At 48.7% G+C, this 26,374-nt stretch overlaps 1 protein-coding gene across 5 annotated transcripts in view; it reads right to left on the bottom strand.

The window, feature by feature from the left end:
* The window catches only part of tln2b (talin 2b), a 323,891-nt gene that overhangs the window by 111,669 nt on the left and 185,848 nt on the right, over positions 1 to 26,374 (bottom strand). For all 5 annotated transcript variants that reach the window (XM_063070979.1, XM_063070978.1, XM_063070977.1 and 2 more), the window contains 7 exons: positions 26,121 to 26,249; positions 22,309 to 22,422; positions 18,823 to 18,936; positions 13,861 to 13,995; positions 13,628 to 13,756; positions 7,728 to 7,830; positions 4,895 to 5,103 (listed from right to left, as the gene is read on the bottom strand). In XM_063070979.1, the coding sequence (XP_062927049.1) occupies positions 4,895 to 5,103; positions 7,728 to 7,830; positions 13,628 to 13,756; positions 13,861 to 13,995; positions 18,823 to 18,936; positions 22,309 to 22,422; positions 26,121 to 26,249 (933 nt within the window). The remainder of the gene's footprint in view (positions 1 to 4,894; positions 5,104 to 7,727; positions 7,831 to 13,627; positions 13,757 to 13,860; positions 13,996 to 18,822; positions 18,937 to 22,308; positions 22,423 to 26,120; positions 26,250 to 26,374) is intronic.

Below are 26,374 nucleotides of genomic sequence, written 5' to 3'. Positions count from 1 at the left end.
CAGGGTTGGATCAGTGGGGGGGTCACACAGGGTTGGATCAGTGGGGGGTCACACAGGGTCGGATCAGTGGGCGGTCACAGGATTGGATCAGTGGGGAGTCATAGGATGGATCAGTGGAGGGGTCACACAAGGTTGGATCGGTGGGGGGGGTCACAGGGTTGGACCAGTGGGGGGTCACACAGGGTTGGATCAGTGGGCAGTCACAGGATTGGATCAGTGAGGGGGGATCAGTGGGGAGGTCACTGGATTGGATCAGTGGGGGGGTCACAGGGTTGGATCAGTGGGGGGGTCACAGGGTTGGATCAGTGAGTGGGGGGGTCACACAGGATTGGATCAGTGGGGGGGTCACACAGGATTGGATCAGTGAGGGAGGGTCACATAGGGTTGGATCAGTGGTGGGGGTCACACAGGGTTGGATCAGTGGGGGGGTCACACAAGGTTGGATCAGTGGGGGATCACACAGGGTTGGATCAGTGGGAGGGTCACACAGTGTTGGATCAGTGGGGGGGGTCACACAGTGTTGGATCAGTGGGGGGGTCACAGGATTGGCTCAGTGGGGGTCACAGGATTGGATCAGTGGGGGGGTCACACAAGGTTGGATCAATGGGGGGGGTCGCACAGAGTTGGATCAGTGGGCGGTCACAGGGTTGGATCAGTGGGGGGGGTCACAGGGTTGGATCAGTGGGGGGGTCACACAGGGTTGGATCAGTGGTGGGGTCACAGGATTGGATCAGTGGGGGGTCACAGGATTGGATCAGTGGGGGGTCACAGGATTGGATCAGTGAGGGGGGATCACACAGGATTGGATCAGTGGGGAGGTCACACAGGATTGGATCAGTGGGGAGGTCACACAGGATTGGATCAGTGGGGGGGTCACAGGATTGGATCAGTGAGGGGGGTCACAGGATTGGATCAGTGGGGGGGCACAGGATTGGATCGGGGGGGCACAGGATTGGATCGGGGGGGTCACACAGGGTTTGATCAGTGGGGGGGTCACACAGGGTTGGATCAGTGGGGGGGGTCACACAGGGTTGGATCAGTGGGGGGGTCACACAGGGTTGGATCGGTGGGGGGTCACAGGGTTGGATCAGTGGGGAGTGACATAGGGTTGGATCAGTGGGGGGGTCACAGGGTTGGATCGGTGGGGAGGGCCATAGGGTTGGATCAGTGGGGGGGGCCATAGGGTTGGATCAGTGAGTGGGGGGGGTCACACAAGGTTGGATCAGTGGGGGGGTCACAGGGTTGGATCAGTGAGTGGGGAGTCACACAGGGTTGGATCAGTGGGGGGGTTGATCACACAGGGTTGGATCAGTGGGGGGCGTTGATCACACAGGGTTGGATCAGTGGGGGGGTTGATCACACAGGGTTGGATCAGTGGGGGGGTGATCACACAGGGTTGGATCACTGGGGGGTCACACAGGGTTGGATCGGTGGGGGGGTCACAGGGTTGGATCAGTGGGGAGTGACATAGGGTTGGATCAGTGGGGGGGTCACAGGGTTGGATCGGTGGGGGGGGGCCATAGGGTTGGATCAGTGGGGGGGGGTCACAGGGTTGGATCGCTGGGGGGTGCCATAGGGTTGGATCAGTGGCGGGGGCCATAGGGTTGGATGAGTGAGTGGGGGGGTCACACAAGGTTGGATCAGTGGGGGGGGGTCACAGGGTTGGATCAGTGAGGGGGGGTCACACAGGGTTGGATCAGTGGGGGGATTGATCACAGGGTTGGATCAGTGGGGGGGTGATCACACAGGGTTGGATCAGTGGGGGGGTCACACAAGGTTGGATCAGTGGGGGATCACACAGGGTTGGATCAGTGGGAGGGTCACACAGTGTTGGATCAGTGGGGGGGGTCACACAGTGTTGGATCAGTGGGGGGGTCACAGGATTGGCTCAGTGGGGGTCACAGGATTGGATCAGTGGGGGGGTCACACAAGGTTGGATCAATGGGGGGGGTCGCACAGAGTTGGATCAGTGGGCGGTCACAGGGTTGGATCAGTGGGGGGGGTCACAGGGTTGGATCAGTGGGGGGGTCACACAGGGTTGGATCAGTGGTGGGGTCACAGGATTGGATCAGTGGGGGGTCACAGGATTGGATCAGTGGGGGGTCACAGGATTGGATCAGTGGGGGGTCACAGGATTGGATCAGTGAGGGGGGATCACACAGGATTGGATCAGTGGGGAGGTCACACAGGATTGGATCAGTGGGGAGGTCACACAGGATTGGATCAGTGGGGGGGTCACAGGATTGGATCAGTGAGGGGGGTCACAGGATTGGATCAGTGGGGGGGCACAGGATTGGATCGGGGGGGCACAGGATTGGATCGGGGGGGTCACACAGGGTTTGATCAGTGGGGGGGTCACACAGGGTTGGATCAGTGGGGGGGGTCACACAGGGTTGGATCAGTGGGGGGGTCACACAGGGTTGGATCGGTGGGGGGTCACAGGGTTGGATCAGTGGGGAGTGACATAGGGTTGGATCAGTGGGGGGGTCACAGGGTTGGATCGGTGGGGAGGGCCATAGGGTTGGATCAGTGGGGGGGGCCATAGGGTTGGATCAGTGAGTGGGGGGGGTCACACAAGGTTGGATCAGTGGGGGGGTCACAGGGTTGGATCAGTGAGTGGGGAGTCACACAGGGTTGGATCAGTGGGGGGGTTGATCACACAGGGTTGGATCAGTGGGGGGCGTTGATCACACAGGGTTGGATCAGTGGGGGGGTTGATCACACAGGGTTGGATCAGTGGGGGGGTGATCACACAGGGTTGGATCACTGGGGGGTCACACAGGGTTGGATCGGTGGGGGGGTCACAGGGTTGGATCAGTGGGGAGTGACATAGGGTTGGATCAGTGGGGGGGTCACAGGGTTGGATCGGTGGGGGGGGGCCATAGGGTTGGATCAGTGGGGGGGGGTCACAGGGTTGGATCGCTGGGGGGTGCCATAGGGTTGGATCAGTGGCGGGGGCCATAGGGTTGGATGAGTGAGTGGGGGGGTCACACAAGGTTGGATCAGTGGGGGGGGGTCACAGGGTTGGATCAGTGAGGGGGGGGTCACACAGGGTTGGATCAGTGGGGGGATTGATCACAGGGTTGGATCAGTGGGGGGGTGATCACACAGGGTTGGATCAGTGGGGGGGTGATCACACAGGGTTGGATCACTGGGGGGGGCGTCACACAGGGTTGGATCACTGGGGGGGTGATCACACAGGGTTGGATCACTGGGGGGTTATCACACAGGGTTGGATCACTGGGGGGCGTCACACAGGGTTGGATCACTGGGGGGGTCACACAGGGTTGGATCACTGGGGGGGTTACACAGGGTTGGATCACTGGGGGGGGTCACACAGGGTTGGATCACTGGGGGGGGTCACACAGGGTTGGATCAGTGGGGGGGGGGTCATACAGGGTTGGATCCGTGGGGGGATGATCACACAGGGTTGGATCAGTGGGGGGGGGTCACACAGGTTTGGATCACTGGGGGGGGGGGTTCACACAGGGTTGGATCCGTGGGGGGATGATCACACAGGGTTGGATCAGTGGGGGGGTCACACAGGGTTGGATCAGTGGGGGGTTCACACAGGGTTGGATCCGTGGGGGGGGGTCACACAGGGTTGGATCAGTGGGGGGGATGATCACACAGGGTTGGATCAGTGGGGGGGTCACACAGGGTTGGATCAGTGGGGGGGTCACACAGGGTTGGATCCGTGGGGGGATGATCACACAGGGTTGGATCAGTTGGGGGTCACAGGGTTGGATCAGTTGGGGGGGTGATCACAGGGTTGGATCAGTGGGGGGTCACACAGGGTTGGATCACTGGGGGGGTCACACAGGTTTGGATCACTGGGGGGGGTCACACAGGTTTGGATCAGTGGGGGAGTCACACAGGTTTGGATCAGTGGGGGGGTCACACAGGGTTGGATCAGTGGGGGGGTCACACAGGGTTGGATCACGGGGGAGTAGTCACACAGGATTGGGATCAGTGGGGGGGTCACACAGGGTTGGATCAGTGGGGGGTCACAGGGTTGGATCAGTTGGGGGGGTGATCACAGGGTTGGATCAGTGGGGGGGGTGATCACAGGGTTGGATCAGTGGGGGGTCACACAGGGTTGGATCAGTGGGGGAGTTACACAGGGTTGGATCAGTGGGGGGTCACACAGGTTTGGATCACGGGGGAGTAGTCACACAGGGTTGGATCACTGGGGGGGGTCACACAGGTTTGGATCACGGGCGAGTAGTCACACAGGGTTGGATCACTGGGGGGGGTCACACAGGGTTGGATCACTGGGGGGGGTCACACAGGGTTGGATCAGTGAGGGGTCACTCAGGGTTGGATCAGTGGGGGGTCACACAGGGTTGGATCAGTGGGGGGTCACACAGGGTTGGATCAGTGGGGGGGGTCACAGGGTTGGATCAGTGGGGGGTCACACAGGGTTGGATCAGTGGGGGGGGTCACACAGGGTTGGATCACTGGGGGGTCACACAGGGTTGGATCAGTGGGGGGTCACACAGGGTTGGATCAGTGAGGGGTCACTCAGGGTTGGATCAGTGGGGGGTCACACAGGGTTGGATCAGTGGGGGATCACACAGGGTTGGATCAGTGGGGGGTCACACAGGGTTGGATCACTGGGGGGTCACACAGGGTTGGATCACGGGGGAGTAGTCACACAGGGTTGGATCAGTGGGGGGTCACACAGGGTTGGATCACTGGGGGGTCACACAGGGTTGGATCACGGGGGAGTCACACAGGGTTGGATCACGGGGGGATTGATCACAGGGTTGGATCACGGGGGAGTAGTCACACAGGAGTGGGGTCAGTGGTGGGGTTAGAGTGGGTAATGTTGGGTTGAGCTCAGCCTGGGCCTCTGGTGAAGTGTGCCCACACGCGTTGCTGCTGTGCCTACCTGTGCCAGCCGTTGCTGACTCTCAGCGTCTCCCGGTGAGGCCAGCGTCTGCTTGGCCTCCTGGATCAGGAGGGCAGATCCGTCCATGACGTCACGTGCCGCGTCCAGCATGGAGTTCTGTGCGGGCGGGCTGTCAGTGGACGCTGCGACCCCGCGGGCAGCTGAGGCCAGCGCCTTGAGGGCCTGAGCCGTCTCTCGTGCAGCGATGCCTGGGAAAAGAACAGCCTTCGATCAGTCACCTCACTTCAGCAGTTAATGCTCCATACACATTGCCCCCTCCAACACCCTGCTCACAGCCTCCTGTCCACCCTTGGGAACTCTCCTTGCCTACCCAATGGCACCAGAGGTTCAAGACGTCTGGCCCGGAGACTCACTGACCCTGATGACCTGTCTACCAGGAAGAGCAGAATAATACAATGTCAAAGTCTAGGAATATTAGTTACTGAAAAGGCTCCTTCATCAATGCCGGCCTCTTCATTGCTGAGGATCGGCTTCTGAAAGTTCAACAGGAGAATTCCTGCTGTGGTGCACGAGTGTTTCCCTGAGTGACCACACCTGTCCATACACAGGAAGGGCACACTTATCTCACAGTATCGGAGTCTGATGGGGTGCTCAGCCAGCCCTCAGTACTAAGTAACCTTGGAAGTGTCCAGAAGAACGTTTTGACACAACAGATAAATGGATCAAAAAGGGCAGCAGGATTATTTATTCCTTTAGCAGTAGAGCACTAAGTAGGCCCTTCACGACCCTAACCTAATCATGGGGCAATTTACAATGATCAGTTAACCTACTCTGTACGTCTTTGGACTGTGGGAGGAGACCAGAGAAAACACGCACATTCCACGCACTGAACTCCAGTGCCCCGAGCGCTAAATGCATCGTGATAACTGCTACACTAACATAGCTCCCTTATGGACCTTGTCTTGGGAAACTGGGCTGATTAGATGCAGGGAGTGCCAGTGATGGAGCAGTTGGAAGATAGTGGCTACAATTTAATATATTTTGAAGTGGTTATAGAGAAAGTATAGGGAGAAACCAAGAATAAAGGTCTTAAGTTGGGGGAAGACCAATTCATTTAAATTAGCTCGCTCGGGCTTTTCTCTTCGGAGCAAACGGGGCTGAGAGGCAACTTGATAGAGGTGTACAAGATTATGAGAGCCATAGGCAGAGTAGACAGCCATCGACTATTCCCTGAAGATGCAATGGCCAAGACCAGGGGACATCTGTTTCAGGTGGGCGGAGGAAAGTTTAAGGGAGATGTCAGAGGTAGCTTTTTGTTTTTAAAAACACAAGGAGTGGTGAATGTGCCTGGAACACTCTTCTGGGGCTGGTGGTAGAAGCTGATACAACAGGGACATTTAAGGGACTCTTGGATACATGGCTGTAAGAAAGTCAGAGGCTTATGGGCTGTGTATTTTATTTATTTACTTGGAGATAGAGTGTGGAACAGGCTCTTCCAGCCCACCAAGCCGCACTGCCCAGCAAACCATCTATTTAACGCTACTCTCATCATCAGGACAATTTACAATGACCAATTAATCTACTAACCAGTACATCTTTGGGACATGGAAGGAAACTGGAGCACCAGGAGGAAACCCACATGGTCACAGAGAGAACATACTCCTCACAGACAGAGAGAACAAACAAACTCCTCACAGAGAGAACAACCAAACTCCTCACAGAGAACATACAAACTCCTTACAGAGGGAACAAACAAACTCCTCACAGAGAGAACATACAAACTCCTTACAGAGGGAACAAACAAACTCCTCACAGAGGGAACAAACAAACTCCTCACAGACAGAGAGAACGTACAAACTCCTCACAGACAGAGAGAACGTACAAACTCCTCACAGAGAGAGAGAGGGAACATACAAACTCCTCACAGACAGCACTGGAATTGAACTCTGATGCCTAGAGCTGTAATAGTGTCACGCTAACTGCTACACTACCGTGGTACTGGAATTGAGGGTCAGGTTGATTGTGGACTAGTTTTGTATAGGGTCAACACAACATCATGAGCTGAAGGGTCACAGTGTGTACTGTACTGGTCTACGTTGGATGGGACCTAACAAAGGGAGATTGCAGTTAAATCTACACCTGCACAGTTGGAAACATTGAAAGAGTTTAGAGCCAACAAGATCCTGTAAAGGTAAAATCCAAGGGGATATCAAGGGATTTTGTGGTTTGGATAATATGAAAAAGGAAGCAAATGGACGACATAGGGATGGAGTAGACAGGCATGTTAAGGGTGTTGGGATATGGGAGAAGGTGCTGTGCTGGTCACCATGTACATGTTTGACCACCTGGCAGGGTCCCATGCTGTACGTTTCTATGATTCTGTAGGGGGTGGGGGTCCAGTGTAATATTGAGAAATAGACAGCTCTGTCATTATTGCAAGATAAGGTATTATAATATCCAGAACTGATACATTAGCAGTGCTGTGGAAACATGTTGTATTTGTGTGAGGGCCTGTAGCCTCTGATATAGTCCATTGTTCTGATAATCTGGCCCAAGGACTAGAGTTCAGAGGCATGAAGGTGACTTGTCCTAGGATTGGAGGCCTGATTGCCAGAGTGGGTGGGAGGCTGGGAAAGGGGCTTGTTTTCCTGTTGTTCTGTTTGTTTATTTTTGTTTTGTTGTATGTTGGTTGCATGTTGTTCTGCTGAATACAGTGGCCACGCTACGCTGATGTTGGAATGTGTGTTAACACCTACAGGCTGCCTCCCACCCCCCAGCACATCCTGAGCTTATGTTGGCTGTTAACGCAAAATGACGCACTTCACTGAACACCTCGATATTTGTGTGACAAACAAATCTGCTATTCACATACCTGTATAATGTTCATTGCCTTGTGCTGCACAGGTAAGAAGCTGGGCCATCGACGAGCCCACGGCCTTGGACATACTTCCCAAATCCTGAGCGCATTTTTCCAACTGAAATGTTAAAAGGGTTCCATCACTGCACAGTTCTATCACTGACGAGTCATGTACAACATATCCATTGCTCCAGTATTTGTAACCTTCAAATTATTGGCTCTGCTTGACACCATGACTTCGTTATGTTTCCCACTCACAAAAAGTGGTGTATTGGCAGATCATGCATCCTCAGTAGATCTACCCAGGTTGTTACCTACGCAGTTGTCTGCAAATTCAATTACACTGAAGTTGGACACTGCCACAAAATTGCAGTCTACTTCACTCCAACTTATTCTAATTTTAAGGACAGGGGAACAGAAGAAATAGGGAGCAAAAGCCCAACCACTTAATTAGATCGTGTGATCATGAACTTAGTCGTTCAACATTCCCTTTGTCCCTTAGACCTGCTGGTCTCACACTGGTAACAGCTTTCAAGAGTGTGTAACCTTTGGCCAAACACACACTCTTCACCAGCAATGAGCTGTGGTACTGGGTGTACTAACCTCAATATTCAATAAACTCAGCAACATCTCCCTATCCCTACAAACTCTACCAACTTGAACAGCGGGCAGAAGCAGTCAATTGCCACTGCACAGAGGTTCTCCTCCAAGTTACGATCCTGACTTGAAAATAGTCTGCCATTCCTTCAAGTCCACTGCAAAGTTACAGATTCCAAAATACACAGGACAGTAGGGATACCTTGACTAGAAGAAAGGTGCAGAATAATTGGCTATCCCCGTCATCTTCAACATTCCCGCAGGATTAGGATAGCATGAATCCTGAGGTGAGAGATGAGACCAATGTCGGAACCACAGACTCTCACCAGTGACGGGTATGGACACAGACCGGTGAGTGAGTGGTCCATGTCGTGGTTTCAGGGTTCTCACCTCAATGCCCAATGCTCTTATTAGCTGCTGTGCAGTTCACATACAACCAAACCACACAGCTCTCATCCTGACCAGACCAACGTGAGCTACACAGATATCAGACAAGCCCAGATAGGAAGCCATATCAATCAGCTCACTGGGCACAAAGTCAGCTGACATCAGGAGAAATTACATCAACATACAACTGTGTGCCCTGGAGGAAATTCAACTGAAGGGACGATGGACTTGAGCACAGTGGTTGGGGAGAGATAGGGCTGGGTTGGCCAGTGTAGAGGCACTTCCATGTAGACATTTCATCAACGAAAGTGTGATACAGGCGATGAATTTATACTTGACTTAAAGGCTGTGAAAAACATGATCTCCAGTACATCGTCCATAATACTAAAGAATGACAATATTACCTCACAAAAAATGGGCTGAAAAACGGCAGATGGAATGGCTGTTGCACTCAGGACCACGCTGTCAGTAGTCGGGCACTGAGGAGTGTGGTGGAGCAAAGGGATCTGGGAATACAGGTCCATGGTTCATTGAAAGTGGCAGCACAGGTAGATAGGGTTGTAAGGAAAGCTCTTGGCACACTGGCCTTCATAAGTCAATGTATTGTGTACTGGTGTTGGGATGATATGTTGAAGGTGTGTAAGACGGTGAGACCTAATTTAGAGTATCCTGTGTAGTTTTGGTCAGCTACCGACATAAAGGATGTAATTAACATTGAAAGAGTAGAGAGAAAATTTACAAGGATGTTGCCAGGACAGGAGGACCTGAATTATAAGGAGGGATTGAACAGGTTAGAACTTCATTCCCTGGAACGTAGAAGATTGAGGGGAGATTTGATGGAGGTGTACAAAATTATGAGGGGTATAGACGGGGTAAACACAAGTAGACTTTTTCCACTATGTTGGGTAAGACTAGAACTAGAAGTCATGGGTTAAGGGTGAAAAGTGAAATGTTTAAGGGAAACATGAGGGGAAACTTCACTTCGAGTGTGGTGAAACTGGGGATTGAGCCGCCAGTGCTAGTGGTGGATGTGATTTCAATTTCACCGTTTAAGAGAAGTTTGGATAGGTACATGGATGGAAGGGGTATGGAGGGCTATGGTCCGGGTGCAGGTCGATGGGACGAGGCAGTTTAAATGGTTTGGCATGGACTAGATCAGCTGAAGGGCCCATCTCTCTTTTCTATGACTGTGGACTCTTCCTCTCCAGCCTGGTATACTGCATATAAAACACAGGACCAGCCCACAGATCTCTTCCCCTAGGACTCGCATATCATTGTGCTTAGCATGGCCCCCTGCAATCTACCTTCAGGAGATGCTCCCAGATCGGAGACATGGCAATGTGACGTCAGCTGAACACAAGTTTCAACCATGATGGAAACACACACCAGTGGCCCACCCACCTCATGCCCACAGATGAACAACACACACGGCCACTACACACCAGTGAATATTAATCGATGCTACACCATACTAAGTGAACACCACACTGCCTGTCACCCACTCCCTAATATTTTCTCTATTACATGGACGACAGCTTTGGTGCTACTTCCTACACTCATGCAAAACTCATCATCAACCTTCACCACTAAGTTCCACCCTGCTCTCAAATTCATGGGAACCACTTCTGACACTCCTCTCCCTTTTCAGCTCTCTGTCTCACGTCAGGAAACAAACTATCCCCCCCAGCTGTAAATTAATTGCTCCACAGTCACTAAGACTACACCTCCCGATGTGGCTTCATTTATGTCGATGAGATCAAACTCAGACTGAGCAACTGCTTTGCACAGCCCCTAACGTTCTGTCTGCAATCGCCATTCCGAGCTCAGAGTTGCATGCCCTTTCAACTCTCCTCATTCCCACACTGACCTATCCATGCTCGGCCAGAGTGAGGCCCATTGCAAACACGGGGAACAACACTTGAGTAGTCTGCAACCCAATCACCTGAACACTGTATTCTCCAATTTTAGTTAGCCTTCACCTCTGATGTTTTCCCCTCCCTTCCAATCCTCTTACGTTTCTCTCCTTTGCCAAAGCACCCCACTCCGTATCATTCAACCACTCCCTCCTCCTGAACCCATCCACCAACCCACACTTTCACCAGCATATCCTCCAGTCTACCAACTGGTTCTGGTTATATCAATCCTTCACCTCTCTCCTAATTTTTTTTTTTACAGTATCACCTTCCTTTCTCAGTAGCCCTGTTTTTTCCTGCTTTTCATCCAATTGTCTCCATCTTCACTCTTCCTCTCTCCACATCACTCCACTTGCCTCTGTTTATCTGTCTGCCTCCCCACGACACCCCTCCCAATCCCCTATTGGGTAAATCTACATTCCTCCTCAGTCACAGTCATACAGCACGAAGTCATCTCTTCAGCCAAACTAGTCCATACTGACCAAGATGGTCCCATCCAACCAATCCCAATATTTGGCTCATAACCTTCAAACACTTTCCTATCCATATAGCTTTCCAATGGTCTTTTAAAAGTTGCTATTATATCTAATTCAACTACTTGCCCTGGCAGCTCATTCCACATACATACCACTCCCCTTTGTAAAAAAAAGTTGCCCCTCAAGCTCCTATTAATTTTTTCTCTTCTCACCTAAACCTATGTCCTCTAATAACCGATTCCCCAACCCTGGTAAAGACTGAGTGTATTCATGTAATTTATGCCACTCACGATTTTATACACTTGCTAAGATCACCTCTCAGACTCCTACATGCTAATGAAAAAAAAGTCCCAGCCTGTCCAACCTTCAACGACAACTTAGTCTCCCAAGTTCTGCCAATATCCTTGTAAATTTTTTTTTTTTTGCATTCTTTCCAGTTCAATAACATCTTCCCTACAGCAAGGCAACCAAAACAGAACACAGTGCTCCAAGTGTTAACTCCTCCACCCCCAGCAACCTGTTCCAAGTACCCACCCATCTCTGCATGAAAGAACTTACCCCACACATTTCCTTTGAACTTTCTTCTCACTTTAATACAAGTCCTGTAATTCTTGACATTTCTACCCTGGAAAACAGATCCTGACTCGCTACTCTATCTATCCCTCTCATAATCTTATAAACCTCCATTAGGTCTCCATTCAGCCCCTGAACGCCAGAATAAACAGCCCCAATTTATTCAGGCTGTCCTTATAGCTCAGACTCTCTAATCTAAGCAGCAACCTCTTCTGTACCCTTTCCAAAACTTCTAAATCCTCCTGTAATTGGGTGACAATAACTGCACACAATATTTCTGTGACCTAATCAATGTTTTATATAGCTGCAACATAACTTACTGACTTTTAATCAATACCCTGACCAATGAAGGCAATCATACCAAATGCCTTCTTTCAGTCTATGGCCTCCTTTTTTCCACAATGAGTCTAAAAGAATAAAGAAACTATGTCCTCCTTCTTCAAAGAATAGGGTTTCCACTTCCTTCACCATTGATGCTGCCCTCACCAGCATCTCCTCCATTTCCCACACATCCACACTCACCCCATCTTCCCACACCTTAACAGGGGTAGAGTTCCTCTTGTCTTCATCTGCTAACCCATGAGCCTCCACATCTAACACATCATTCTCTGCAACTCCTGCCATCATCAACGGGATCCTACCAAAAAACACATCATTACCTCCCTCAGCCCCAAGCCCCACTGTCCACTTTCTGCAGTAATCGCTCCTTGTGATTCCCTTATCCGTTCATCCCTCTCACTAATCTCCCTCCTGGTACATATGCCTGCAAGCAACAGAAATGCCATACCTGCACATTCACCTCCTGCCTTACCTTTACTGAGGGCCCCAAACAGTCCTTCCAGGTGAGGCAACACTTCACCTGCAAATCTGTTGGGGTTGTCTATTGTATCCAGTGCTCTTGATGTGGTCTCCTCTACACTGGTGAAGCCCAACGTAACTTGAGAGAACCACAAAGTCCAGCACCAAAAGCAGAAATGGCCAACCATTTTAATTCCTATTTCCATTCCAATTGTGACATGTTGGTCTATGGTTTCCTCTTTTGCCATGATCAGGCCACTCTCAGGGTGGAGGAACAAACATCATATTCCATCTAGGTAGCCTCCAACGTGATGGCATGAACATCAATTTCTCCTTCCAGTAATTTTCTTTCTTCCCCCTTCCCTCTTTTTCTATTCCCCACTCAGGCCTCTGACCTCTTCTCCTCACTTGCCGTCACCTCTTCCTGGTGCCCCAGCATCTTCTCTTTCTCCCATGGTCCTCCCCCATCAGATTTCCTCTTCTCTAGCCCTTTACCTTTCTCATCTCCTTGGCTTCACCTATCAACTTCTAGCTCATTCTCCTTCACCACCCCCCCCACCTTTTTATTGTGGTGTCGTTCCCCCCCCCCCCCACTTTCCGGTCCTGAAGAAGGGTCTTGGCTTGAAACATCGACTGTTTATTCACTTCCATAGATGCTGCCTGGTCTACTGAGTTCCTCCTGCATTTTGTGTGTCCCCGTTTTCACCCTGTCTACTTAAATGGCCACCTTGAGGAAGCTTTAGACATGGACCCAAAGTTCCCTCTTCACATCAATGCTGCTAAGAGTCCTGCCATTACCTGTATACTTCCCTGTTACAGCCGACCTCCCAGAGTGCAATACCTGACACTTGCTTGAATTGAACTCCATCTGCCATTTCTCTGCCCATACCTGCAACTGTGCTAATCCCACTGTAACCTGAGACAGTCCTGTACCCTACCAATCTTTAAGTCACCCATCTACTCCAGAACCCAAGCATTTCAAGGCTCAACAGTTTGGGTGATGACATTAAACCACCCACTTCCTTTCAGATACAAACTACTGGTCCAATATCACCAGGTCAAGCCTGGCTCTGTGGAGGACACCTCACTGTCGCTGAAGGACGATGTGATGTCACACGATTTACCTCTGTTAGAAAGAACCAGAATGGCCGCAGAAGCTGGTCTAACTCACCGTTTCCCCAGGCAGCGGTTTCAGTTGTCCATCCACTGCGGCCATCTTGGCATCCTGGAGTTCATTCCTCAACGTCTGTACTGACTGCAGCGCGGAGTCGATCTCCATGGGCCCGCAGGCCTCCTGAGCCTGTATCCAAAGAATCAAACACCATTTACACATTATATTTTCAATAAAGGCACTTTCACTCACTGTTAAATAAATTACAATGGGACTTCCCGCTTACTACTTACCTTTTGAACAGATGTTCTCAGCTCAGCCAGACTGGTGGCGAGGTTTTTGGCACATTGCCCAAGCTGCATGGCAGCAGCCTGATCTGTGACCGTAGGCACAGCGGCTTTTGCAGAGGAAACCATCTTACTTCCAGGCTAGAGAAACACAATGCTACAGTTAGACAGGATAGGCTTATGCTTCTGTAGAACCTTCTACCATCTCAAACATCCCCATGAGAAACTTCAGAAAGGCAACCACTGCTCTGACCTTGGAAACTTTGCAGGAACAAGCACAGATTAACAATCAAATAATCTGCTTTTTTTTTTTCGGCATTAATCATTGAAGGAACATGAGGCAGAATCTTCATCTCCCATCTGAAATTGTAACAGCTACTGACATCCACTTCAACAAGTAGAGGGGCTTATCTGAAAAATGACATTCCTCACTCAGCAACATTCCCCCAGCAATGAAACTGAGTGTCACACTAGATCTGATGCTTCATTCTCTGAGGTGGGATCTGAACCTGCACCTAGACACAGAGACAAGGGAGTGACCCACTGAGCCACTGCCAACATTTTGTCTATGTAACACAACACATGAACTCTTTACCAAACGACTGCAGTACAGAATCTCAGAAAAAAATGTCAGCCTAAGGTTTCAGCATTACAGTAATTGTTTGATTTCATTCAGTACATTCAGGATGACCACCCCTGATGTTGTATGTTTGGCGTTTACATGTTCTCCCTTGACCATGGGGTTTCCCCAAGTACTTTGGTTTCACCACCCCCACCATCACAAAGATGGTTAACCACTGTAAATTGCAGCTGTATCAGTAGACACCACAGGCAATGAGGATTGGTAACATCTTCTCCTCACTCACCCTCGGCACAGGTGCACCTCAAGGCTGCATGCTCAGGCCCCCTGCTCTACTCTCTACACACACACGACTGTAGCTAAGCACAGCTTCAACAGTGTGTACTGAGTGGCTGAATCTCGGGGGACGTGATGGGAGTGTGGGCAGAATAAAACATGACGAGTGTTAAAGGGTGATTGATGGCCAGCATGGATTTGTGGGCTGAAGAGCCTGTTTCCATGCTGTATGGCCTATGTTCTAGAACTATGCATGCAGAGCCCATCTGTGTCAGTACACTTACATGTGCGTCAGGTGGTTGCTCATCAACTACAGCTCTACATTCAACACAATAATCTCATCCAAACTGATCATCAGTCTTCAAGATCTAAGCCTCTGTACCTTACTCAGCAGACTTCAGTCAGTGTGGGTTGGTAACAACATTTCCTCCTCACTGACCATCATCACATGAATGTACGGCTAAACAGCTTCAGCGCCGTATACACATTTGCCAATCGCAGGTGGCAATGAGTGAACATACAAGAGCGCAATAGGACATCCGGTTGAGTGGCACTGCAACAACCATCTCTCACTTAACGTCAGTAAAACTAAAGAGCTGACTGTTGACCTGAGGAAGGGGCAGGAGGTTGAACGTGCATTGGGAGATTAGTGGTGGAGCGAGTCGGCTTTAAATTACTGGCCATTAACATCCCAGATTACCTGCCCTGGGCCCAGCATGTAGATGGAATCATTAGAAATTGCTGGCCAGCATTTTGTACCTTCTTAGGAGGAGGTTCCTTCAGGTTGTCAGAGCCGGCGGTGGTAACGGGGACAAGCTCCCACTACCTATTAAATGCTCCCAATAACGTGTGCCTCAAATAGCCTCTGACAACCAAGTCCAGCTCCTGGCCTTCATATGGGCTTAGCTACTAAGCCCAGCAGAACCACTTCTACTGACAGGAGAAGGGGCAAAGGCCAGTTACTGGCACCTGAAAACCAGTCGCTTCAGGCTGATGGGGCTCATCAGCCATCTAGGGGAAGGAGAATGCTGATCTCAAACCTCTGCTGTGTTGTGGCTGTACCCAGTAAACCCCAAGGGAAAAATCTGGAGCTGGAATCCCTAAGGTAGTCCTGCATTGAGTTTAACGCTAACTGGCAACTCCTGTGACACTGCTGGTACCAAACTGTATCGCGCTCTGCCATTCCTTTGGGTTCATCAGATGTGTGGAGAGGGGAGCTTGCTACACGGGCAGCAGCTTGCTCTCCATATCGTACTGCCCTGGCTTGTGTATTTAGACAGCCAGGATGCAACATCCATGCTCGACCCCAACCAACGGAGGCCTCATCACTACATCACCAAACATTCTAACAAACAGATGTACTGTTGAAAGCAGCCTGACTGGTTGCATCACGGTCTGGTAGAGCAATTCAAATGCACGGGAAACTGCAGAGAGTAGTGGTCTCAACCCACTAGGTGACAGGCACATCACTCCCCAACATTAGTGATACCTACAGGAGATGCTGCCTTAAAAAGGTGACATCTGTCATCAAAGGTCCCCATGCCATCTTCTCACAGCTACCAATAGGCAGGAGGTACAGAAGGCTGAAGTCCAACACCATCAGGTTTAGGAACAGCTACTTCCCTTCAACCACGAGTCTTCAACCAACATGCACAACCTTAACCACAAATGTGTAGAGCAATGCCATGACCCCTTTGACGATGTTGTAAAACAAAAGACTTGTTTTTTTGTTGTAATTATGTTATTGTATAGATTTACGCTTTCTATATGAATTCCGCATCTGTACATCTGTGATGCTGCAGCAAGTAAAGTTGTTAATGTGCCTGTGCATACGTCTACAATAAACTTTGACTTGCCACACTGGCATCTAACTATCAATATGGAAAATCAATGGAGGGTCACTGACCTGAAAACAGGAACTCTGCCTCTCTTCTCAGAGATGCTGCCTGACCTCCTGGCAGTTTCTAGCATTTTTATTCTTATTTTGGATTCCGGTTTCTATGGTTATATACAATCTTTTTCATGCAAAAAACAAAACATTGTTCAGGTATGTCTAGTTGATAAAATGCAATCCAGCTAATTACTGACTGAACAGTCTCGCCTCAATCATCAGTAAAGAACTGAGGTGAGAGTGACTGCCATCGATGTCAAGGCAGTGTCTGATAAATGAGGCATCAAGAAGACTGCTAAAAACGTGACCACTGGAGGTTAGTCACCCCACCTGGGCCAATCTCAACTTCAGCTGCTTCCATCATAAGTGGGAATATTCATTGAAAATGACCTAACGTTTAAAGCCATTACTTGCAACAACATCGAGTCAACAGCCATGCGCGGGCCAATAACGAGCATAAGTTGCATTTGCACCTGCCCCACCACCCCATCATTTCCCATCACTGCCGCTTTCTGTGTTAAAATTTTAGCCCTCAGATCTCCTTCAAGTTTCTCTACCCTCGCCTTAAGCTTGAGCTCACTAGTTCTGGACTCTCCCACCCTGGGAAAAAGGCTGATTATCTATCTTATTGATGCCTCTCATAAATTTATAAACTCCAAGTTCACTCTAAGCATCTTTTGTTTTTCTGAGAGCAACCCCAATCTATTTGGAGTCTCCTTATAACGACAGCCCTGCATCCCAGCCTGGGCAGCCTCTCCTGAAAGGAGAGTTGTTCTCACTCCACCCTGATGATTCTCCTTTGGCCGGCCTCCAGTGTTCTTCCATCTTTTGATAGGTCTATAAGACCAGAAGACGTGCGTACAGAGTTAGTCACTGAGCTGAATAAGGTCTACTGTGCGCGGTAGAGTTGGAGGAAAGGACAGTACGGAAACACATCAAGTCTGCACCAAGCACCCATTGACACCAGTCCTACCTCAGCCCTCTTCTCCTCGCATTCCAACAATTTCCTAGATTCTGACACTCACCTATTCACTGGGGCAATTTACAGCAGCCAAATAATCTCCTGACACACACATCTTTGGGATGTGAGAGGAACCTGCAGCACCCGGAGAAAATCAATGCAGTCACAGGGAGAACGTGCAAACTCCACGCAGACAGGTGGTCAGGATTGGACCTGGGCCACTGGCACTGTGAGGCAGTGGCTCTCCTGCCACACTACTCAGCTGTGCTGGTATGTCCCAAACGACAGACACCCTGTGAAACTGTAATAAAACTTCCCTGAGCCTGAACTCCAACGGTGTTGCAATAAAGTTCTTCTTAACGACTTGCTGGACCTACCTGCTGACCCTTTCATTCACGTTCATTCCTCTGCACTTAACACAATTTCAGTTCCCTTCCATTTAGATGATATTCTGTTTTATGCTTCCATTTCTTTTCCACAAATTAGAACTCCATTTGCCAAATATTTGCCCAATCACTCACTGGATCATTGGATTTATAATCACACCACAGAGTCACGATATCTTCAACACAGCATTCAGATGTTGAATCACTGATCCCACGTATCTGCCCCTCCTCCAGGTCAGGGACAGAAATATTAAATAACTGAAGACCAAGATCGGATGCCCAGAACCATGCAGGTTACATACATAGTGTGAAAATGACCAATTTATCCCTCCATTGACTGTGTGATTATCAAGTCCAACACCACAGCCTCTGAACCTGTACACACCATCTTCTGGTGTATCACAAACTAGGCCAAATTGTCAAACAAATCGACTTCAATCAAAGGCAGACTCAGACAGGCGAGAAGGTGGGAACGGCAGGGGAAAGGAACAAGGGGAAGACAGCAGGGAGATTGTGCATAGGAGATAGAGGCATGGGGCAACAGGGAATAAGGGTAGGCAGAGAGGGATCAGGAGATAGAAAGGAGGAGGAAGGAGAAGATAGGTGGAAGGGTAGAAAGGGAGAGGCTGGGGCAGAGAGACGGAGGGGGCGCACAAAGAGGGAGCGCGGAGATGGTGCGCAGAGACGGCGAGAGGGGCGCGCAGAGTGAGAGAGGTGGGTGGGCAGTGAGACAGGGAGAGGGGTGCGATGGGATTGACACAGAGAGGGGACAGAGAGGGTGGATTGATGGGGGGTGGGGGAGGAGAAACAAAGGAGAGGTGATGTGTACAAGGTGCATTTGGGAGCGGGGGCATGCATAACCACACAGACAGACCTGTAGGAAGTTCTGACTGGCGATAATCAGGGCAAGCTGGGCAGTCAGGTTCTCCGGGTCAGCCTGACTTCCTCGGACTCCTTGCACCAACTGAGGGATGTGATCAGCAACAGCCTGCAAAATTAAAGTGGCATACAAAGTCTGAGGCAAGTGTCGTGTTTCAAACAAATGACTTGCATTATTTCAGACACACCCTCTCAACCATCTGTGGGGCCAGTTGGTTGCTCTGTGTCCAGTACACTTGGCAGCAGCTCTATACCCATGGTTTTTGAGAACTCAAAGGGCAGCAGACATATGGGACCAATGTCCTGCAGGTCCCACTCTGAGTCACACATTATCTAACTTGGAAATACGATGCAGTTGTCACCAGATTTAAATTCAGAAATCTCTCCCTGATACTTGTTGAGGAAATGCATTATTACCTTTCTACAATTTGTTAGCCATGTAGGCATTGAAATACAGAAGGTCAAACTCGAATGGGTCAAGGACAAAGGAGCCAGACAAACCAGATGTCTTTTACTTGCCATGTGCTTGAAGGAGGCTGCTATTTTGTGAAGCTGCTCTGTAACCTCCAATTTGTGAACTGCTTGATGAACTGATTCGTGCTCTGGTATAATTGAACACGGACACAAGAAGTTTCTGCTACTGATCTGCTAAACCTGAGATCAGTCCCATATAAGCTGTGCATAGTGCATAAAGGTAGGTTTTCATAAGTAATCTCGTTATCTCCTAGTGTCTAGGTGACCCGGTTCGACCCAGAGTCAAATAGAACAAAAGAAGTCACCCAAAGTATAAAGTTGTGTAGCCCTTGGACTACATCCAACGGAAATCTGACACAGGTCATTCAGATGACCTCGAGCCAACAAGATTGAAGTGTAAATTTTGAACTGATGAGGAAGGCTATAAGAATGAGTAGCAAAGGGGAGAGAACTCTGGAGACTACATATCACAAGGAATAACCCCATGCTAGGGGCTGGGAGGGAAAAACGGATCGAGTGTCTGGCCAATGGGAGATCTCCATGTCAGTGTTATAAATTGGTACGGAGGGAACAGTTGACTTCATGTTCAACTGGGGTCAACATAGTTACGTTGTTGTTTGCGCAGAGACAATAAAGTATAATCACTGAATCACGCAGCACAGATATGACTAGTATCCACCCAGCTCACCTGTGCCATCTATGGCGCCTGTCCATTGCCCTTGGAAAAAGTCCACCTCCAAGGCCCTCTTAATTCCCTCAACCTCGAGAAGGTCATCCCTCAGCCTCCTACATTCCAGTGGGTACAATCCCAGCCCACCAATCTCTCCTTGTAGCTACAGGCAACACCCTAGTGAATCTTTTCTCAATTGCTAGCATATCCTTCCTGTAGTGTGGTGACCAGAACTGCACACAATATTCTAAGTACAGTATTATCTAACTAATATTTTGTCTCAGCTCTGATACTCAAAGCCTCAACCAATGAAGGCAATCAGACTGAATGGCTCCTTCATTGCCCTATCCACCTACTTTTAGTGGGCTGTGGACTTTCACTCCAAGGTCTCTCAGTACATATATTAACACACCTCTATATGTCCTACCAAGAATCTGATTGCCCAAAATGCAAAGGGATTTACCAGGGTATTTCCTGGAACATAAGGCTACAGTTAAGGGGAAAAAAAATTGATAGACTGTGTGTGTTTGCACTAGGAGGCTAAGGGGTGATCTTATAGATGTTTATAAAGTTACTAGACAATGGGGTGACCTGTTGGGGCACCCTTTGAGAGAAGGGTAGTACAGTCTGATGTAACCAGAATGAACATTAAATTTTCCTGAATGCTTTTGGTATCGCTTTGCTTTGAAAATTGAAGAAGAAAACCTCAATTTATTAAAGAAGAATGACGCGTAGCAAGGCAAATATAGCTCTTCCTTGTCTAACAAAGGACACTTCTGATGGCATCATTTCTGGTTGATCTGCCACCCTTGTGCCTCTCGTTGTCATTCTGGAGACGTGCAGCCTTTTCATCTGCCGTCTCTTCATCTCTTCTGCTATTATTCTTTGTCTCTGATCGTGGAGATGTGCATTTCTCTGCTCCTTTGTCTCTTCCTCTCTCCTCATCCTGTGCCTGTTTTTGTCATTCTGGAGACATGCAGCCCTTTCATTCCCCATCTCTTCATCTCTTCTTCTGTTTGTTCTTTGTCTCTGATCCTGGAGAGGTGCATGCCTCTCCTCCTCTGTCTCTTCCTCTCTCCTCCTCCTGTGCCTGTTTTTGTCATTCTGGAGATGTGCAGCCCTTTCATTCCCTGTCTCTTCATCTCTTCTGCTGTTTGTTATTTGTCTCTGATTTTGGAGACGTGCATGCCTCTCCTCCTCTGTCTCGTTTTCTCTCATCTTTTTTTGTCCTGACTCTTTGATCCTGGAGTCATGCAGCCCTGGTCTCATCCGATTCTTGTTCTCTCCCTTTCCTTGCCGCTTCCCGTCGATGTTTGGCATCATCTCTTGACCATAATGTCCCCCTTCTCTTTCCATGCAACATAATTAGACTGACCATATTTTTTTTACCCTAATGCTGGATAGAAGATATGAAGCAATAACACCAAAGCCTCCAGGATGCTGATTATTCTTGATGATGTGGTTGGTGCTCTCCTAATTGGACGTGATATAGTCACCGTTGTCCTTTGACTCATTACAATAAGATTTAATTATCTCTTATTGATGGGTGGCAGTTAGATCTGTCCCAATCATGCACATGCTGATGGCGATTAGCAGAATGTGACCCCTCGAAATAGAGCTGCCCTGCCCTTTTGCTCCAGTTGGTGTCACTGCTGTGAGCATCGTGAATCGCTTCTGAGGCTGGCTGTGCGCATGTGTCGTGGTGTTGCGTCGCGGTTTCCATCATGGCTGATATCGGCTCTCGGGTGAAAGTGGGGCTGTTGATTTGGTGAGTGAGCAATTTTATACCAATATATAACCCTGAACTTTGGATTCAATCTGTAAGTTAGCGCATTTGAAATTGATTTAGCCAAAAATAGTGCCGCTGTAATGCACCGTTTGCGCTAATTGGAGGTCACAAACAGTCAAACAGAGCATGAGAGTTTTAGTAGTATATAGATGACAGGCATAGAAAGGATAGATAGTCAGTCTTTTTCCCAGAGCCAGAGAGCACAGGTGTAAGGTGAGAGGCATGTGGGCATCTGAAACGCATTGCCAGAGAAAATGGTGGAGACAGATACCATTACAGTATCTAAAAGACTTTTCAACAAGTACTTGGATAGGAAAGGCGAGAGATATGGACTTGGTGCAGGGTTAGTGTAGACTGGCATCACAGCTGCATGGGCAAGCTGAGCCAAAGAGCATCCCGATTATATTAAGTGCTGCACTCAATTTCAAAGAGCAATACCTCACACTAGGCTGGATTAAATACAACTTGAGAAGCAGTTCAAAAACACTTGAACCTTTGAGCTAACCTTTATTGAATGTGAAGGGATCAGGATTCCAGCGGGCACTCACCTTACAACTCTGGACCAGTTGCTGCTGAGCGGCTGTGTTCTTGTTGGATGATGATGCATTCTGAGACGCAGCGATGGTCTGCGTTGCAGCGGCTGCTGCCTGCTTGGCTGCGTTCTAGTTCACAGAGAGACACACCATGAGTAAGTGTTGCACAGATTGCGCTTAATCCTGTACATGTTACTGCTCAACTCGGACAACCCTTGTGCACAAATCTGCCAAGTCTGTCCCACCAGCACAAACTTTCTCCCTTCACACAAACGTATCCACATAATGGTCATCTTGCAAACTTCGCCTGCTTTAGTTTTCAGATACCAGAGAAACTCATTGAGTCCAATCAGACCGTCACTCAGATTCTTCATCGGTTAGTCTAAGAGAAGGAATTAATGCCTCACCAGAGGGGAGTGCTTGGAGGAAATAAACAAGGAAGACGTGTTTAAAGCAGAGGTAAATAGGCTTTTGATTGGTTGGGCGTCAAAAATGATGAATCAGCTGTGATAGAATGGCAGAACAGACTTCATGGGCCAAATGGCCCAATTCTACCCTAATGCCTTGTGGTCTTAAAACGCTGGAGGAAAAAGCAAGCCAGGGAATTAAAAAAAAAATCAACATTTCAGGCTGAGACATACCAAAGAAATATTTGATATTTATTCCCCTCCGTAGAAGCTGCTTGACTTGCTGAGGTCCTCCAGCATTTTGTGTGGATTCCCAATCTCTCCTTTAAACTTCCCCCCTCTCACTTTAAATGCATGTTCTTCTACTTCACATTTCCTCCCTGAGAAAAAGACCCTGACTGTCTACCCCATCTCCCGGTCATAGTTTTACAAGCCTCTATCAGGATTCCCCTCAGTCTCTGCTATTCCAGGGAAAGCAATCTCAGTTTGTCCAACCTCTTCTTGCAGCTCACAGCTTCTAATCCAGGCAATTCCAGTTTGTCCAACCTCTCCTTGCAGCTCACAACTTCTAATCCAGGCAATCCCAGTTTGTCCAACCTCTCCTTGCAGCTCACAGCTTCTAATCCAAGCAATCCCAGTTTGTCCAACCTCTCCTTGCAGCTCACAGCTTCTAATCCAAGCAGCATCCTGTTGGACCCCTTCTGCGCCCTTTCCAAAGCCTCTACGTCCTTTCTCTAATAAGATGACCAGAATTACATGCAGTATTTCAAAAGCAACACAACCAAAGTGTTATTTAGGTACAACACGACTTCCTGGCATACTCAGTGCCCTGACTAATGAAGGCAAGAATGCCATACACCTTCTTTTCCAACCTACCTACTTGTGTGGGCACTGACAGTGAGCGATGGACTTGAAGCTCCAGAACTCTGCACATCAGTCCTGCCATTAACTGTGTACCATCCCTTCACAATGGACCTCCTAAAGTGCAATACCTTCACATTTGCTCTGATTAACTTCCATCTGCTATTTCTCTGCCCAATCGATCTATATTCCGCTGCTTCATTTGACAGCTCTACACTGTCTACAAATCGAATGAACTTCATGATGTCTGCAAACTTACTAAACATCATATCTATGCACACTTATGTACACTCAGTGGCCACTTTATTAGGTACACCTGCTTGTTAATGCAAGTATCTAATCAGCCAATCATGTGACAGCAACTCAATGCATAAAAGTGTGTGGACATGGTTTGAGGTTCAGTTGTTGTTCAGACCAAACATCTGAATGGGGAAGAAATGTGATCTAAGTGACTTTGACCATGGAATAAGTGTTGGTGCCAGACAGGGTGGTTTGAGCATCTCAGAAACTGCTGATCTCCTGGGACTTACACATATAGCAGTCTCTTGAGTTTACAGAGAATGGTGCAAAAAAAAACAAGCAAAAAAAAATGCAATGAGTGGCAATTCTGTGGGCAAGTAAGAGGGGTCAAAGGAGAATGGCCAGACTAGTTCAAGCTGACAGGAAGGTGACAGTGACTCAAATAACCATGCATTACAACAGTGGTGTGCAAAAAAGCATCTCTGAACATACAACATGTCAAACCTTGAAGTGATTCAACCCAGGTAATTGTGAGGTGGTTCATTTTGGTAGGTCAAATATGATGGCAGAATATAGTATTAATGGTAAAACTCTTGGCAGCATGGAGGATCAGAGGGATCTTGGGGTCCGAGTCCAAATGACACTCAAAGCAGCTGCGCAGGTTGACTCTGTGGTTAAGAAGGCATATGGTGCATTAGTCTTCATCAATCGTGGGATTGAGTTTAGGAGCCGAGAGGTAATGTTGCAGCTATATAGGACCCTGGTCAGACCCCACTTGGAGTACTGTGCTCAGTTCTGGTCGCCTCACTACAGGAAGGATGTGGAAGCCATAGAAAGGGTGCAGAGGAGATTTACAAGGATGTTGCCTGGGTTGGGGAGCATGCCTTATGAGAATAGGTTGAGTGAACTCGGCCTTTTCTCCTTGGAGCGATGGAGGATGAGAGGTGACCTGAAAGAGTGTATAAGATGATGAGAGGCATTGATCATGTGGATAGTCAGAGGCTTTTTCCTAGGGCTGAAATGGTTGCCACAAGAGGACACAGGTTTAAGGTGCTGGGGACTAGGTACAGAGGAGATGTCAGGGGCAAGTCTTTTTTATGTGGAGAGTGGTGAGTACGTGGAATGGGCTGCCGGCAACGGTGGTGGAGGCGGATACGATAGGGTCTTTTAAGGGATTTTTGGATAGGTACACGGAGCTTAGAAAAATAGTAAGCCTAGTAATTTCTAAGGTAGGGACATGTTCGGCACAACTTTGTGGGCTGAAGGGCCTGAATTGCGCTGTAGGTTTTTCTGATTTCTGATTGGGCTACAGCAGCAGAAGACTACTAACATACACTCAGAGGCACTGATACTCTTCAGAAGACCCACCTCATTAACAGGTCTCACTCTACTCCACATCCTCCTTCGTAAATACCCACATAAATTATTCATTTAGTACCTTGTCCATATCCTCAGTCTCAGCTTAAATTCCCTCCTTTATCAATGGGTGGTCCTATCCTCTGCCTAGTTATCCTCTTGGTTTGAATATTAGTATAAAATGTCTTGAGATTCTCTTTAGTCCTACCAGCCAAGGATATTTTATGGTCCCTTTTGATATTCCTACTCCCTTGCTGAGTTCTCACCTGCTATCTCTATATGTCTCAAGGGCCCTGTCTGACTTTAGCTTCCAAAAACTTGGCATCCACTTCCTTTACCTTTTTGACCAAGTTGATAACCTCTTTGCCATCTTACCCTGCTATCCTTTTTTTCTCTTCTCCTTACTGGAACCAGCCCTAATTTCTTGATCATCTGGTCTTTAAATAATTACCACTTGTCAGATATGGACTTGCCCAATAACAGAATCTCCTGATTAACTCTCTCTAGCAACTGTCGCATGATAATTTGTCCTCCCGTAACTTAGAACTTTCCCACAAGGTTGAGACTTATCCCTCCTTGTAACCATGTTAAAACTTGCGATCACTATTCCCAAAATGCTCCCTCAATAAAAGGTCAGTGACCTGTCCAGGCTCCTTTCCCTAAACAAGATCCAGTGTGTTCCCTCCTCTAGTTGGACGACCCATGTACTGTTTTAAGAAATCTGTTTGAAAACACTGAAGAAAATCTGCCCCATTTAAGCTTCTTGCGCTAAGGAAATTTTAGTCAATATTGGAGAAGTTAAACTCACCTACTCTGACAACCCCGTTGCTTTTCATAATCCCTCTGTCTCCCGCTGACTATTGGGCACCCCATGGTACAACCCCATCAATTGTACATCCTAGCCTGAGGATTGTAGTTAAAAATAAACACCCTGAAGGAACACAGAAAAATATAACTCATTACCTCCAGTCGGTTAATTAACTTCTTCTTGATGGCATTCTGAGCAGCTGAATTGGTGACAACCCGCAGGCCCTCTGCTGCCTCCCGCAGCTTCTGCTGTTGGTCCTGGTTCTCTGGATTAGCAGCAGCACCCTGCAGAGAGAATCATACGCCCAGTTACACCAGAGGTTACCGGCCATCACCTGAATGACTGCAAAGAGAAGCTCTATCGCAACACTAGTAGGCTGAGAGCTTGGGAGCTGAGTATCTGAGCACAG

This window comes from Mobula hypostoma, chromosome 18 (genome assembly GCF_963921235.1).
Source record: "Mobula hypostoma chromosome 18, sMobHyp1.1, whole genome shotgun sequence".
Classification (NCBI taxonomy): Eukaryota; Metazoa; Chordata; class Chondrichthyes; order Myliobatiformes; family Myliobatidae; genus Mobula; species Mobula hypostoma.
The sequence above is the reverse complement of the archived record's forward strand: the minus strand, read 5'-3'. Positions and strand labels throughout refer to the sequence as shown.